We start from the raw sequence: 13161 nt of genomic DNA, 5'->3' as shown, positions 1-13161 counted from the left end.
TTTGTTTGAATCTTCGTGTCTAAAAATATCCATCTGCTGTCCAAATTCTTATTAAAAGATTATATCACATGAAATGCATTGACTTGGGTGCATAATATCTAACATGTGAAATATTTTTTTAAGTATTTTATTTAAATATAAAAATTTGCATTTTACTTAAAATCTAAATAGATTTTTGGTATTGCATTATTTTTTTCTATTCTAAACGGGAATATAGAGTTTAAAAAATATATGAGTAATCTTAAAGTGTATTTAATACATGTTTCAAAATTTTTTTTTTACAAACTTTAACTATAAATTTTATTAGTTAAACTTGTCACTATTTCATATATTAAAATACACAAAATAAATTTACCATACTAAGACATAATAAAAAATAATTTCTCTTCCAAAAGATACCAAAACAATTGTCAAATCCTAATTAACTTTTAACCTCCATTGGATTGGGCTGCAAATTTGTTTAAGGCTTTTCTCTATGGAGACAAAAAAAAAAAAAAGAGGTTCTGATTTATGATTTTAAGTTCCAAATCCAAGCTGCTCATATTGTCTGACCCAAAAGTAAAAAGGGAGGAAAAAAACAAAAAGTAGCACCCATGGCTTACTATTATTAGCAAGACCATAATTTTTCAGAAAATATTATGAATACTTCTTTCCACCAAATTGATAATAAAAAACTGTTATATAATAATTTAATTAAATATCTTAAATGATCTAATTGCATGTGAATTTTTATTAAGAAATCTTCATTACCAATGTTTAAAAAAAAATATTTATTACTATTTCCAACAACCAAATTATCTTCTAGATAATTGTATTTCTTGAAAATTGGTAGTTAAAATTGTAAAAATAAATTTTTGGAATATTAATTAAATATATTTTTTTTAAAATTACACAAGTATTTTATTAAAGTTTATATTTTTGTAAAATAAAAATAATTGGATAAATTAAAATTTATATATAATATTTTAAGTTTAAGTAAAATATATAAAATATTTTATATGTTAAATATGTGAATAATTAAAATTGTATAAAAAAAGTTATTTTATAATTTCAAAAAATACCATAACAATGTTAATTTATTATGCACAGGATACTTAAAATCGAATTTTATATAAAATCAGAAAATCAAATTAAAAACGTAAAATATATAATGTTAAAATAATTTGAATATGTTAGCATTTAAAATTATAATTTTAAAAGATTGTAAGAATTAACAAATTCAGCTTTTAACTGAATCAGTTGTGTGAAGTGTGAACTTTGAGTGTGTGTGATTTTTGTGTTGTACACGTCTTCGGATAATAATAAAGCACCCATCTCTGCCACGTCACCACCTTCTCTCTCACACTCTCTCTCTCTCCTCTTCTTGTCTTCTCTTCTCTCTTTCATCTTTCCCTTCTCTCTCTCTCTCTCTCTCTCTCTCTCTCCTCTTCTTGTCTTCTCTTCTCTCTTTCTTCTTTCCCTTCTCTCTCTCTCTCTCTCTCTCTCTCTGAGCTCAATTTCGTGATGGCGCTCAAATTGAACGCTAACAACAACTACCTTTCACTAAGGTGAACTCAAACTCCATCTATTCTTTTCTTTCTTGCTTCATTTTTCGCTGATTCACTTCAAGATTCCAGCTAGGTTTCCATCAAAACGTTTCTAGGTTTCGTCTGAGCTCAATTCGCTCTAATTGTGAATCTACTTTACTGGATTGTACTCTATTTAAGCATGATTTGGATTTAGCTACTGGAGAATAAATGGAAATGTCTGTGTGTTTTCGAAATTAGTGTAACTGTCACGAGTTTGGTGAACAGTGAGGCTCGGTGAAGAAGGATACATGATAGGTGTAGTGTAGTGTAGTGCTTGCTGCTTTGCAAGTTCTTTTCTCTTTTTACTTTTTTTTTTTCATTTTCTTTAGTAGGTAATGATTTTGATTGTGTGTTATTGTGCTGTTAATTTATCAAGACGACTCAGTTTTTTGGTGGTGGTTTGTTTATACAATGTCAAACGGCGCCTTAACACTAAACAGAGTGTAATCCATTAAGAGTTGGTGCTTGTTTAAATTAAAGGGAAAAATTCTTGTTGTTAAAAGAATTTCCCGTTAAGTATGATTAATCCAAACACCCTCCCTCCCGCGCAAGCGTAGAGATTGGGTCAACCAATGAAATAGTATGGTTGAGCTATTGGTCCTTTGTTTCTATATATATAAATAATTCCAAGCTTGTTACTATGCAATTTTTTGAGTGAGTGTTTCTTCTGATTGCAATATATTCTGCAGCTCTTCAAATTGTTGGCCTTCCAATGGCTCCCCTTGCACAGGCAGAAAAGTGTTGGCTTTGCGGTGTTTCTTACAAAATAAATGGGGTAATTCAAGAAAGGGCTGCCTGATACGACAATTTTTTGTGTCGAATGGTGATGCTGGTTTGGTGGGGTGTGGGAAGTACTATATAACGCTTTCCAAACCCAGGAGGAGAGGATACATTTTCCCATTTGCCTCAGCTGATGATGGTGTGACTGTCAACGGGAGTCCCCAATCTAGCACGAGTACAGACCTCGAGAAAATGAGGGTGAAACTTAATAGCTCACTTGAAGATGGAGACTTCTGTGATGCACTTGTTCAAGCTTTATATGACGCTGCCAGGGTTTTCGAATTAGCTATTAAAGAGCATAAATCATTAGCAAGAGTATCCTGGGTTTTAACTGCCTGGCTTGGGGTAGACCAAAATGCATGGGTGAAGGCAGTGTCATATCAGGTATTGTCATGAACCTTTTGATGGTATTATTTGGTTCATATCATGTGTAAACCATGAATTTTGATGGACAGCCTTTAATGAGAAACGACCAATTAATTTTGCTGATCAACTTGTGCATAGATAAGACAAATTCTTGCTAGATGAAATGTAAATGGGAAAAGTGTCACTATTGGCTTTAGTTGCGTGCCTTTGTTGCAATCCAAGATAAGCATGCCGCAACGTTTGGCAATGTCAAAGTATGGTTATGATTATATGAACACATGTACTTGGGTTCATGGATATCAGAGATGATTGAACCTATTATTGATTATTATTTCTGGTCATAATATTTGAGCTATGTCTAGAATGGCTATGTATGTGTATGTGGATCAGCTTCATCATGAATGAATTTGGGTAATGTTTCCTCTATTGTCTTTGCTACAAGAAATGCTACTATCCCATTGGTCATATTTTACTCAAGCTCTGTTTCAATTCATCAAAATTTATGACAAATTAAGAAACAGGTTGCTTTAATTCATCCAGGCTGCTGTTTTCTCCTTATTGCATGCGGCAAGTGAAATTTCATCGCGAAGAGATGGCGGCGACGACAGAAATGTCAATGTCTTTGTTCAAAGGAGGTAGCATTTTGCTTTGCCTTTTGGTTCATTATTTCTTTCCTTCTTTTGCTTTAGACAAAGCAAACAATAAATAAGTTAGGCTTATTTATTAGAGAGTAATAGAAATTCTATACCTGAACTTGTGTGAAGAACTGCAGTAATATATTTTGCTATTGTCTTACATTTATGGATTTGTGTGTTAACGTTAGTAAATACTGACTTGATTTGTACCTTCAATGTCGAAGTTTTATATCATACTGATGACTTTCAAATATCAACAAGAACAAGAATCGAACTTTTTTCCCATTTGCTGGGGTTGGCTACTTGAACTTAATGATGCAATAGTTTTGTATACTGTTATTGCCATGTTAATTGTTATTTCTTCCCCCTGATTCCTGTGAGTTGCTTAATTTCAATACTTTGTACTACTCTATAGTTGTTTTGGGACTAATTTGTTCAAGTGTGGCATTGACCCAGTTTGCTGAGGCTATCTGCTCCCTTGGAGGGTTTAATTAGAGAAAAATTATCAACCCAAATTCCCGAAGCATATGAATGGTTCTGGTCTGAGCAGGTTCCAGCTGTTGTGGCATCCTTTGTTAATAAGTTTGAAGGGGATGGACGCTTTTGTGCTACTGCTGTTTTGTATGTTCACTCTCAACATTGCATTTTTATTTGTTGAGCTATTAGCTTTCATTGTTCTTATTTTTTGATAAAATACATGATTGATCTTTTAATTAATTTCCCAGGAATGGAAAAAGTATGGGTTCAAGCAGTGCAAGTGACACGTCCCTTCTTCTGCTTGCACTAACATGCATTGCTGTAGTCTCTAAACTTGGCCCGGCCAAAGTTTCTTGTTCACAATTCTTTTCCATGATCGCAGAGATAACTGGTAGTTTAATGGACATGCTGGCTGGTCTAATTCCTGTAAGCCAAGCTTATAATTCTATAAAGGATATTGGTCTGCACAGAGAATTTCTCGTTCATTTTGGGCCAAGAGCTGCAGCCTGTAGAGCAAAAGATGAATGGGGTTCAGAAGAGATTGTTTTCTGGGTGAATCTTGCTCAGAGGCAACTGCAGCAAGTTATTGATAAGGAGAAAATCTGGTCAAGACTGACAACTTCTGAAAGTATTGAGGCAAGTTACATGCATCTCTGAAGACAGCTTGGTTTAACCTTCTTGAATTCATACTCAGTTCAACTGACTACACATAAGTCTCACAGCTAAATTACCATAGTCAGACCTATACTTTGCTTGAAAATACACTGGTATACAAATTCTTATTGGTTGATGGGGTTATGGTCCAATGTTTCTGACCTTAGTTTAATTGTGTTGAGATACACAATTATGACATTGTTCTTGAAATTTTTATTTTGGTTAAATTTTGAAACAGAAAAGTAGTTCATAATATCTAGATTTATTTATCTATTTAATTTTAAATGTGGAAAAATGTACGAACTAAGTTTACTTAATATGAAAACTAAAATGTTATGAAGGACAGATATTTCTTATAAGTAACAAAAACAATGAAGAAATGAATTGATTTGAGTATAGCAAAGCTAAATCATCTTCCTGTCATGTATTTACTTTGTCGTAACAGAGAGCTTCAATAAAACTTTTTCATGGTGCAGGTTTTGGAGAAGGATTTGGCTATATTTGGATTCTTTATCGCTTTAGGAAGAAGTACACGGTCCTTCCTTTTGGCGAATGGTTTTGATACCCTTGATGATCCACTGGAAGATTTCATCAGGTTTAACTTCTACTGATGTTATTCCTTTAGAATGTCAGGTTTCTTACAGTTCTAAGAATCTTATTATTAGTAGCTTTGTGCTGAGCTTACTAGTAGTTTTGTTGTAGTACTTGACCAAGATAACTATTATTAATAGGTATTTTTGGTTAGTATTTACAAACATTGTATCATCAGTTCATTATAATAAACCATATAGACTGTACCATTTCTCCTTTTTCCATCAAATTCCTGTATTTTCACTATCTTCCTATTCACCTTTGCTTTTGTATTCTATGATTATTTATACATTTGCTTATTTTATTCTTACAGGTACCTTATAGGAGGCAGCGTTTTCTACTACCCTCAGCTCTCATCCATTAGTTCATACCAATTGTATGTGGAGGTTGGTATTTAAATTCACTGCATATGGCAGATTTGCTTATTAGTTAATTTAACTTGGCAAAAGCTCTTTAACTGCATAGGTAGTTTGTGAAGAGCTGGACTGGCTTCCTTTTTATCCGGGTATCACCAGCATTACAAAACAGACACACACACATAAAAGTAAAGATGAAGGCCCCCCAAATGCTGAAGCAGTACCCCAGGCATTTTATGTTTGTTCTCATTGGATTCAGAGCTTTATCAAATATAGTACATGGCTAGAAAGCCCCTCAAATGTGAAAGCAGCTGAATTTCTGTCAATAGGGTAACTGAACCACCATTCAATATAATTTAAATACATTAGATTCTTATTTAAGATGTTTATTATTTATCTTCTATGTTAGGCACAAGAAATTGATGCAGTCCATGGAAGAACTTGGGGTGAAAACCATGGAAGAACTTGGGATGAAAACGTAAGCTGCAAGGAAAATTCTACATATTTCAGTTTTTTTTTTTCCTGCGTCCGTCTGTCTGCTTTTCTAATTGTGTTCCAGTAGATGCATATGCATATTCATTGAAAAAAAAAAATTCAGGCATTTAAATTTCAATTAAATGTTTGGGGTAAACTATGGATATTGGAATCATTTGTAGCTGAAAGCTTTGTAAGAACAACTGAAAGAGACTGTATAGTTGCAGGGGTTGTGAAGCTGATTTTTTACCTAGATTTTCTTAATCCGAAAATTGTTTCATTTTTATCTTTGTAAAAATGTAAAATGCAGGGAGAAGACATTAGAAAAAGAGATCAAGAAAACAGTTGATAAACAGAGATCTGCAGTTAAGTCAATTGCAAAAGATTCAGATTCATTTGATGAGGTATGTTTCCCTGCTTCAAAATTATTTTATCAATGTATGCTGCTTCCAATTCAGTTAAGTCTGCAAAGCTAGACTTTGAGGGTTAATATGGTTTTTTTGATAAGTTATTGTTAGGCTTTATTTGGTTTTAACAGGGTAGGTTGAGCTATCTTCCTAGCCTTCTATGCTGTCAGTGATAAGGCAGTGTCAACTTATCCAGATGATTTTACCTTTTACTTAGTGTGTGTGTGTGTTATATTTGATTTATCTGTTATTCCAAAAGTAAAATTTGTACATCTATTGCATTTTATAATGGTAAAGATTAGGAAGCAAATTTAGATATTTTAAGTTGATCTGTTTAGAAGGGACTATAAATATCCTGATGTCTGTGCTTCCGTAGTTAATATTTAGTATTGTATGAATTACGTAATGAGCACAGTCAAAATAGATGCCGAGAGTGTTGTTTTGATATATCTTTTTTTTTTTTTTAATTTATGCCTTATGTCTGCCATTTCTCAGGCATTGAAAAGTGTTGAAGAAGCTGTGACAAGACTCGAAATGTTGCTTCAAGAGCTACATGTATCAAGCTCTATTTCTGGAAAAGAGCATATAAAAGCAGCCTGTTCTGACCTGGAAAAAATACGAAAACTTAGGAAAGAAGCTGAATTCCTGGAAGCATCTTTTAGGGCAAAGGCTGATTCTTTACATCAGGTATGGCTTCCTTTCCCTCAATGACTTTCCACTTTGAAAGTGGAATATGCATATCCCTATTTGGTTTCTAATTATAGTTGTTATCTACTATCTAGTGTTTCTCACTTCTATATGTTCGTTAGGAGATAAGACTGACTGGAGCTATTGAGACTGTGTTTGTGTCTTAGCTTTCAAAGCATTGTGAATATCGATGCAACTTCAGTTGTATGCTTGGATAATGTTCTTTTTTTTATTCCCATAGCATTTAAGGTGTCTTGATTATTTTATTTTAGAAAAGGATTAAATTCTATAAGTAGTACCCAATTTCATTATTTTCTTGCAAAAATTCATCAGTGTGTTGCTCGACGTCCATGGATACTTGTCCCCTCTTGTTTCCCCTTATAAGAGTGTGCATTTTCTGGTCAGTAACAATTTTATTATACTCACTTCAGGGGAATGGTGGTGGTCAGTCCCATACACAAGTTGGTGATGATCAAGAATTTACGAAAGGAAAAAGCAGAAAGAATGCAAATGCAAGGGTGGATAGGAGCAAAAGGTATGAAATTCCTTAGTTTTTAGCTTTATTGATTTCCTTATCTAGTGACTGGTATTCTGAAAGCTTCACTCTATTGTCAGCTGTTACCTTCTTCTGTAAAATGTTATTTCTGTTTTTTTATTTATGTGTTTTTTCAGAAATGTTGGAAAATCTCGTGGATTCTTGGACATCATTATACCTCGTGGAAGCAGAAAGTCTGACCTGGAGGCTGATGTGAGTGCTTCTGTATGCTTCTTTCTCTTTGCCATTTTGTATCTTCAGCGAGAATTCTCTTGCCTCTTTGTGTCTTCAGTGAGAACCTGTTATTTGCCTTTGATTTGTTAATGTATCAGCATAGGATATCAAACTGGCACTATGATTTCTTGCTTTATCTCTGAATATAATTATCTGCTCTAGTGGTTGGGTGGATACTATGTTGACCTCTGATTAATGTGGACTATGAATCTTATTTGCAGGATAATCATGATGAGCAGTCTCCACCAAATGTAGGGGTCATGGACCAAGAATCCAGTGAATTCCGCCGGTTTGAGACTCTGAGAAATGAGTTAATGGAACTCGAGAAACGCGTAGAAAATAGTACATATCAATCAGAAAATAACGAGGTACATCAGAAATTCTGACTTGTAAGTTGCAAGTACGAAATTTTGTGTTCCTTTTCATGTTGCTTCTGAGAAACTATGAAGGAGTAACTATATTCTTTAACTTTCTGTTGGTTTTGGCTTGGTGTACACTTTTAGATTTAACATTTTATATTTGCTTTTGTAGGATTTAGTAGTCATTGATGATGGTGCTCGTTATAGTGATGCTGCTGGATCTTTTCAGTTGTCCAGGGTTCAGAAGAAGGAAAATATCATAGAGAAATCTTTAGGCAAATTAAAAGAAACAGGAACGGTATGTTTTATTCTGGAGGTGTTTATTTAATGTGAAGAATTATCCTTATTTATTTGGTTTGAGTTCATCTGTCACATTAATCAATGAAGCTGAGTAATTATTTTTCTCCCATGCCATCTATAGAAACTGAAATGGAAAATTGGGTAGCATGATATTTATTGTGCAGTGTTGGTAATATTGACAGTGCTCACTGTTTCATAAAATGAATAGACATAGAAGTTTCGACCAAAGTTATGAGTTGTCTTTATAACATGAGACCTGTCTGAATTTGAAATTCGCTACTCAATGAGCAGGACGTCTGGCAAGGAACTCAACTTCTAGCTATTGATGTCGCTGCTGCTACAGGATTGCTTAGAAGGGCTCTGATTGGGGATGAATTGACTGAGAAGGAGAAGAAAACGCTTAAAAGAACGGTGACTGACATGGCTTCAGTTGTTCCTATTGGTGTTTTGATGCTTCTTCCAGTAAGTTTTAACTCCTTGAATCTCCATTCTGACTAGTGTAGCATACTGTTAATTCTTAATCATAGATCCAACTAAAAGTAGTTGGATTTATAAATCCTTTTCTTATTCTTGTTATTGATCGTGAATCAGAGTGAGTTATTTGTACACAATCAATCTATTCGTTATCTATTTTAAAAAATATGCTTTAAATATCTAAAAGAAATAATAAGATAAAGCTGCGTTTATACATTAAGGAATTAGAAAGATATGGAATCCATTAGCAACGAAAGAGTAATCGATTAGCAACGAAAGAGCAAAATGTCCACCAGTAGATGTGTTTTTTATATCCTTATGATAGCAATCCAGTGTCACCTACTAAGGATGACAATGTTATTTTGCACAGGTTACTGCAGTTGGGCATGCAGCCATGTTGGCTGCAATTCAGAGATATGTACCGGGTCTGGTATGTACATGTGGAGCTCCTACTTTTTATTCGTTTCATCATCTCTTACAACGATGATCTTCCAGTCATCACCTCATACGAATTTGACTCGTCTTTCTTGCAGATTCCATCGACTTATGGACGAGAAAGGTTGGAGCTCTTGAGGCAGCTTGAGAAAGTGAAGCAAATGGCAGCCATTGATGTGGACTCGGATGACGAAGACGACGTAGAAAAATAATCAAAAGCAATTCAGATTATGTACAGCTACCAAAACATAACATTCTTTGTGGTCAGATAGAAATTTTGATTGGCCTTTGTTCTGCACTTTCTGGGGGAAGTTCTTAGAGAGTTAGTTGAGCATAAAGAAGTTGATTCCATGTGTCCGGCACTCCAGGTAAGCACCAGTGGCTACAATCCTGAGGAGCATCGACTGGGGTGCCTGGCTCCCGGTGCTTGGAAGGGTGACCATCTTTCCTCAGCTCTGAAAGATACGTGATGTTCAAGAATTTCACTTTCCAGTTCCCATATTGCATTTGTCTGATAACATCAGATATAACTCTGTTATAGTATGGATCAGGTTCAAGTTTTTTAGGGTCTTTTTCTGGTTCTGTCTCCATGTCACAGTTTCCCCCTTCATTCCATGTCCCATTCCTGCAATTTCACTGTATAGTTAATTCTCATTCAAATATACGGGAAAATCAACAAACAAAAATAGTTTTATAAGCCAGGCACCAATAGTTGAAAATCCTCAAATCAATTTTTTCAAATGGAATTAGTTTTTTTTGTTTTATGCATTACTGTGAGTTCACGGAGAGTGAGTGTTCTAACAATGTGTAATGAAGAATCATTTCCCGTACTACTTGCCTGTAATGAACAGGGGCATAGCTTCGAAAGAAGATGAAACTCTTCGTTGGATCTAAATTGTTCAATGCCCATGATCTCCATGTCTCTAAGGATCTCCTAAATGCTTCCATCACATCCATGGTCATATTCACCTTCCCTCCTTCCTGGAAGTAGCTACCCCTGAAGACAAAGCAAAAAAAGGGAGTTCATCAATCATCAGCAACAACTCTTAGTCACTGAAAGGTTTTTTTTAAGGTTGTGGTTGGTCCTACGATTTGATAGTTTTGTCTTGGTTCCACCAGTGCCCTGAATTGAAAACAATAATATCTGCTCCCTCCCACTTCTTGGAATACCAGTGCAACTCATCAACCCTAATAGTCGTTCGAACCTCGGTAGCTGAATTTGGTGGTGGGCGACCAATGACGGAGAGGAATGGTACCCTATAGTACTCTACTGTCATGTTGTATTCCTTGAACCTCATTGCAAGGTAGCCCTTGTGTTTGCTTATAGGGTTTCCATTCACTTCATGTATGTTGGACAGGTTAGAGATCCCTATAGAAAGCATGCACAGCAAAGACTCCCAATGGTTTCTCCCGACCGAATCTCCGGCAAACACCACCCGTCCATTTCGAGTCCTCTCTAGGAAGTCACTGGCGTTGAATCTGAGAATAGCAAAATATGACTATACAAGTTGAGAGAAAATTGAGAATGCTAGCATAGAATTTACTAAACCGGTTAATAATTTTCCATCGAAATTAATAGTATGATACACACTTATGGGAATTAAGCATTACTAGCCCTAGCCCTAGCCCTAATATAACTACTATAAATAGATTATTGTGTCCACTAGTGCTCGATTGGCTTCATACTCAGCTAACGTTTCTAACAGACTGTTAACCATTCTCCACTATACTCGCTTTTATTTACCAAATCAAACCTCTTTTCTTCTCCAAAAACAACAAAAAGAAAGAGGAAAAAATTGATGAAATCCACATGTAACAATTCTTGTTGGCAATTTGAACTCTAATTTATCTATAAATTGTTACACAAAGACGTTACTATATATGAATAGTTAGAATTAACAATGAGAAAGCTAAGTCTCACTCACTCAAGTTCATGCATGCATGCATGCATGATTCAGCTCACATACCGGGGAAGATCACAACCTTCCGGTTGCCATCTCCATTTGTGAAAACCATCATCTTGCCGTCCGTTTTGCCGGCACCGGAAACCGGGATCAAGAAACGGGCATCTTTCATCATATGATTGACTAGTGTAGGCTTCATTCCACACCCACCGGCCTCTTGAAAAATCGCAGCCTCCGGCGAGTGATGGCTGTGCATGAAAATTCTTGGGGATGATACGTGACAAGAAACCAAATTGTGAAGGAGAATCTTGATCAAAAGGGGTTTCAAAGTTGAAAAATAATAGGGAAGATAGTAAGAGAATGACAAAAGTGACTGCACAAGCCAATTCTCTATTCATTCTTTTTGGACTCTATTTAGTAAAATGTTTAAAAGGCATGAATTTAATTTTTATGTTGAGGGTTAGATGTTTAGTTTGATTATAGGGTTGAAGAAGATCCACGAAAAGCGGAAGGATTTTGATAATTATGTTGATAGGTAGTTAGTATGTTAAAAATTAAATTGGAGAAGAGCCTTTTCTACAAATTTTAGATTCATAAAATTCAAAATCCGGTTGATAATGAGAGAGATAAAAATTTCTCAAAATTCACTAATACCCTGGACATTTTTATTTATTTATTTATTTTTAACGTCCACGGTATTTTTCAGTCCAGCAGGCTAAAAACTAATCGATTGCTAGGGCTGCACACGGATCGGATCGGATATAGCCTAAAATTCTATCCGATCCGCACTGCACTCATCGGATCGGATCGAATACGATATCCGCATTTTTTCAGGCTGGATCCGATCTGATCTACATACTTGCGGATCAGATCGGATTAGATATCGGGTATATCCGCATAATTCAAAAAAACTATTTTAAGATTTTGTTTGGCTGTTTTTACAAAAAAAAAATCCAAAAAATTTATTTTTCACCTGTTTAAGCCTATTTATTTCTAAAATATTATCAATAAAAGTTCTCTTGAATAAAAAAAACAAAATAATAACACAAGATTTAAGTTTAATTATTCTAAGTTGAAGTATAACATAAAAAATTAAAAACAAGATATCATAAAATTTATAAAATAACACACTAAAATTCATATCACATTAGGGTTTACTTTCTTAAACTATTCTATTTATATGAGATGTGCGAATATGCGGATTTGCAGATCAGATCCGCGGATATCACTGCCAAATCCGCAATCCGATCCGATGACTCTGCGGATTGGATAATATCCGCAAAATTCGGATCGGATGCAGATAATTACCGCGGATATGCGGATATTATCTGATCCATGTGCAGTCCTATCCATTGCGAATCTGAACTTCATTTAAGGGTCTGCTGACTAATAAGTTACTGCATACATAAAGCACATAAATTTATTGGATAATGACTTATAAGTTACAAGTGTAAATACTTTGGGCTTGATCCGGTGGGTGTATTGATCCAATGTTTACATGGAGAGTATTAATTTATTCCCTTAGTTATTATTTTAATATCTATAAGTAAAATTTTAAATATATGTTTTTTTTTAAATATAAAAATAAAGTTTACAATTTTTTATTTAAAAATTAGAAAGATAATTTAAAAAATAAGTTAAGATTCCTATTCATTTTACTTTGCTTTATGAAATTTTGTTTAAGATTAACTTAATTAACCACAAGACCTAGACCTACAAAATGATGTTCCTAATAATTACCTTACAAACTCAATATTTTTAGTATGAAATTATCTAAATACAGGGAGTTAGATTGATATTTTATAGAAAGAATTTTACATTAACATGGTATTATATTATTAGTTTCTTAGTTTGGTCATTATATGAATATGCCAATGATAAACACCTATCATATAATTTTGGTTGGGACCCTCCCATTATATATA

The 13161-nt window shown here is 34.3% G+C and overlaps 2 protein-coding genes across 4 annotated transcripts; one reads left to right on the top strand and one right to left on the bottom strand.

Annotated features, from left to right (window-relative positions):
* The first annotated feature begins 1347 nt into the window (after positions 1–1347).
* LOC107626369 (uncharacterized) lies at positions 1348–10029 on the top strand. 3 transcript variants are annotated; one of them, XM_088504283.1, is made up of 18 exons: positions 1348–1547; positions 2258–2732; positions 3255–3349; positions 3806–3970; positions 4075–4462; positions 4957–5075; positions 5385–5457; positions 5537–5757; positions 5837–5905; positions 6212–6305; positions 6804–6995; positions 7427–7530; positions 7668–7743; positions 7986–8132; positions 8296–8421; positions 8715–8885; positions 9268–9327; positions 9431–10029. In XM_088504283.1, exons 1-18 carry the CDS (start codon positions 1504–1506, stop codon positions 9542–9544), a joined length of 2733 nt encoding a protein of 910 aa, XP_088360409.1. In that variant the 5' UTR covers positions 1348–1503; the 3' UTR covers positions 9545–10029. The 3 variants fall into 3 exon arrangements, with proteins under 3 accessions (XP_088360409.1, XP_088360408.1, XP_088360410.1); XM_088504282.1 differs by having other exon boundaries at positions 7668–7755; XM_088504284.1 differs by having other exon boundaries at positions 5385–5461; positions 5541–5757.
* LOC148575493 (protein trichome birefringence-like 8) lies at positions 9648–11634 on the bottom strand. The gene is made up of 4 exons (XM_088506257.1): positions 11300–11634; positions 10422–10811; positions 10105–10329; positions 9648–9957 (listed from the first exon to the last, which is right to left on the bottom strand). Exons 1-4 carry the CDS (start codon positions 11632–11634, stop codon positions 9648–9650), a joined length of 1260 nt encoding a protein of 419 aa, XP_088362383.1.
* Positions 11635–13161: the final 1527 nt, after the last annotated feature.

The sequence above is a fragment of the Arachis ipaensis genome, chromosome B2, assembly GCF_059453495.1.
Source record: "Arachis ipaensis isolate K30076 ecotype BB chromosome B2, ASM5945349v1, whole genome shotgun sequence".
NCBI lineage: Eukaryota > Viridiplantae > Streptophyta > Magnoliopsida > Fabales > Fabaceae > Arachis > Arachis ipaensis.
The sequence above is the reverse complement of the archived record's forward strand: the minus strand, read 5'-3'. Positions and strand labels throughout refer to the sequence as shown.